The sequence below is a fragment of the Dreissena polymorpha genome, chromosome 9, assembly GCF_020536995.1.
Source record: "Dreissena polymorpha isolate Duluth1 chromosome 9, UMN_Dpol_1.0, whole genome shotgun sequence".
NCBI lineage: Eukaryota > Metazoa > Mollusca > Bivalvia > Myida > Dreissenidae > Dreissena > Dreissena polymorpha.
This window is the reverse complement of record NC_068363.1, coordinates 35,901,322-35,904,808: the sequence shown is the minus strand read 5'-3', so window position 1 is coordinate 35,904,808 and position 3,487 is coordinate 35,901,322. Positions and strand designations below refer to the sequence as shown.

The window sequence follows — 3,487 nt, the reverse complement described above, 5'->3', positions numbered from 1 at the left end:
TTAAGTCTATTTATAGTAACGACGTAAACTTGACAATACAGTCGCGCGCAACGTTGACAGTATAAATATGTCGTCTGATGTGTTTTCAAATTATTGTTTAAAAGAGACTGTTATTGCAAAATGTTTGTTCTTATGGCGTACATTTATTAATATTTTTTTTGTTGGCTATGCAATTCTATTGAGTGAAATAAACGTAAATACTTTGTAAACGCATAAATGGAGTCAAATGAAAAAGATTTCAATTCGATTTTTAAAATGAATGAAATGGTGAAAAACTTTGGAACTCTTAACTCTGGAAGCGAATTTAAAGTCCTTCCGTGGTTAAACCAATCGAATTTTGCTAAATACATTAACTTATCAATAACCGAAATTTTGGGTCCGCAATTTGAAAAATTTGCGACAAACTGGGATTACGATTCGGACGGTGCCTACACTTCGGATAAAAGCGAAATCTACTCGAGTGGCGATGAATTTCAAGACAGTGGCAGCTGCCGAAGCTGTAGCCCGTATGACAGACCCAATTATCAGTCCGCGCCATTAGATTTCACAAAACGCACCCTCGAGGAGAAATTTAAAAGTCGGCAAGTCGCAAGACCCTGTTACACCGATCGCGTCATGACCTGGTCTGAAATCCTCCGCCGGAAATACAAAGAAGATGGCTACACATCGTCGGACTTCGATTCGGCACTAGATCTCCGGATTCAGCGGAAGAAGACGCCTCCGGCCACGACGACAGACGCCCTTCCGGCCTGGGTGTTCTGCACGAGATACTCGGATCGGCCATCGGCAGGTAATTTAGCTGGATAAATTTTGTACTTTTGAACCTTTTTATTAAGCCAAGAAAAAACATGTGATACAGATAGTTCGACGGTTCGAACGAAATCGATCGAAAATATATCGTCAAAACATAAAGGTTTTATAAGTTACAAATTTCACCACAGAAAATATTGTCATAATTATTAGTAAAGACGATAATTTAAATCGAACATAATTTAAATACGTCGTGCAAATTAAAAGTTGTTCTATAACTTGTGTATCCAATCTTTTTCGCATGTATCATAATTTAAATTGTTCAACTCTTTCACACCTTAACATTCCGGATTTACCACGAAGTATTGTGATAACCAGTTACGTTGAAACCACCATTAAAGTTAATATTTGGTTTGTCATAACGTGTTTACTCTAACGTGAACGTGGGAACGTCGCTTTACGTCATTGACGTAGGTCTTACGCTTCGTTCCTGTGGTTACTCTAGCGTGACAGTATGAATCATGACCTTATATTATACGTGATAATTAGAATGTAATTGTTTATATCAAATCAACAGCTGTACATGAAGCACATGTATTCTCTGTTATCGCATATATTCGAAATGTGTTGGTATCTTGTATTTCTATATAATCTATAATTCAATTTATTGTATTTAGAACGCTATTTATTTATTTATTTATTGTTATCACCGTAAGGATATTAATAGGTATTATTAATTATAATTGTACTACTATATTAAGGGTGAATTCAATGATGAATGAACCCTAACACTATTCGCAGTATATAGACAATTAATCGACCGATATGTGTTTCTAATTTTAGGACCACGTGCCAAGCGCAGAAGACACACGCAGCGTCATCGAAAGGCGCGCACGGCTTTTAAAGATGCGCAGGTGCGCGTTCTAAATATTGAGTTCGACAAGGACCCGTATCTTTCGGAAAGCAGACGACACCAGTTGGCAGAAGAGTTGGACCTGGACGCTGACAACGTCAAAGTTTGGTTCCAAAATAAGCGCGCTAAATTAAAAAAGGACGGATTACCCCACCCACTTGCGGTCGAGCTGCACGCACAAGGGCTCTATAACCACAAACTGACGTCAAATACGGTGCAATAGCCATTGCGTTAATACACACACACACACAACAACAACAACAACAACAACAATACGCATAGATCTCATTCCATTAAAGCATAATTCGAAAATTTGAACGCAAATATCCGGTACACAAAATGCTTTCTTTTCAACGAAAACTTTGACGGACTCGCTGTGCTACCGGGTAATTCCATCGAAAGCATTTTGGTTAAACATATTTGTCGTAAAACGTGTCGGTTGTCTAGAGACTATTACTTCATGATGCGCATTCCAAAGAGACTTGCTTGTGTATTCATCTTTTGCATTAACTTAAGTATACATCAAATAAAAATTCCACTGTATTGATTTATATGTAAACCACGCCATTTTTCCAAATTGTGATATTTATTTATTTATTTTAATCAGAGCCATTAATATTTTGCTTGTGATAATATATTATTTTTATGTGTAAACGTGAATGTTATTTGCATTATAATGTACATAATTGTGTTTATATATGCATTGATCACTTATAAATTTTCAACTCAATTGATGTTATTTTAGTCTAATGATAATGTTGTTTACATCCAGATCTACAAGTTTTGCTTTTTTGAAATGTGCAAATTATATGTTTTTATAAAATCAATGCCTTGTTTTTCTTTATTATAAAGTTATTATACAAGAAGTAGCAGAAGTAACAGCAGTTACAGAAGTATATTAGCAAAATAGGTTGAGATTGTGATAGAAATAATAGTAATAATTGTTATTGTTGAGGTAGCAATGGCAATACTTGACATGTAGTCGAAGAAGTAATAGTAGTAGTAGTAGTAGTAGGAGTAGTAGTAGTAGAAGTAGTAGTAGTAGTAGTAGTAGTAGTAGTAGAAGTAGTAGTAGTAGTAGTAGTAGTAGTAGTAGTAGTAGTAGTAGTAGTAGTAGTAGTAGTATCAACAGCAGCAGCAGCAGCAGCAGCAGCAGCAGCAGCAGCAGTAGTAGTAGCAGTAGTGTAAGTAGTCTTAGTATAAGCAGTAGTAGTAGTCGTAGTCGTAGTAATAGTAGTAGTAGTTGTAGTAGTAGTAGTAGTAGTAGTAGTAGTAGTAGTAGTAGTAGTAGTTGTAGTAGTAGTAGTAGTAGTAGTAGTAGTAGAAGTACTAGTAGTAGTAGTAGTAGTAGTAGTAGTAGTAGTAGTAGTAGTAGTAGTAGTAGTAGTAGTAGTAGTAGTAGTAGTAGTAGTGTAAGCGCCAAAATTACCTGGTGCGCATGTAATAGGTACGAAGGTACAAGTAGCGATTGCATCCCGCGAATATTTCTTGGAATCTGATTGGAAGCGGCACGAGTAGAAGTCTTGGTTCCCGGTTTAAACAAATAGAGTACCAGTAACAATGGAAAGAATCGACATTTTTTCTTGAAATGTAATCAACGTTTTTACCGTCCTGTACTGTCTTAAAAGAGCTTATCAAATTCTGTAAGTATCCTTAAAAATAGTATATTGTGTGATTGTTTTGCTAAGGCATGGCCACACGTGTACGAACAATGATCGTTTAGTCCATTTCATTTAATAGACGCTTGTCATTGCGAACAGATGGTATAATACAAATTTGATAAACATATACATAGAATTCTGTACAAATTTAAGTAGCTAAATT

The 3,487-nt window shown here is 35.8% G+C and overlaps 1 protein-coding gene across 1 annotated transcript in view; it reads left to right on the top strand.

The window, feature by feature from the left end:
- The first annotated feature begins 615 nt into the window (after positions 1-615).
- The window catches only part of LOC127845963 (homeobox protein engrailed-1-B-like), a 7,838-nt gene continuing 4,966 nt past the window's right edge, over positions 616-3,487 (top strand). The window contains exons 1-2 of the mRNA XM_052377141.1: positions 616-790; positions 1,594-1,766. Of these exons, the coding sequence (XP_052233101.1) occupies positions 616-790; positions 1,594-1,766 (348 nt within the window). The remainder of the gene's footprint in view (positions 791-1,593; positions 1,767-3,487) is intronic.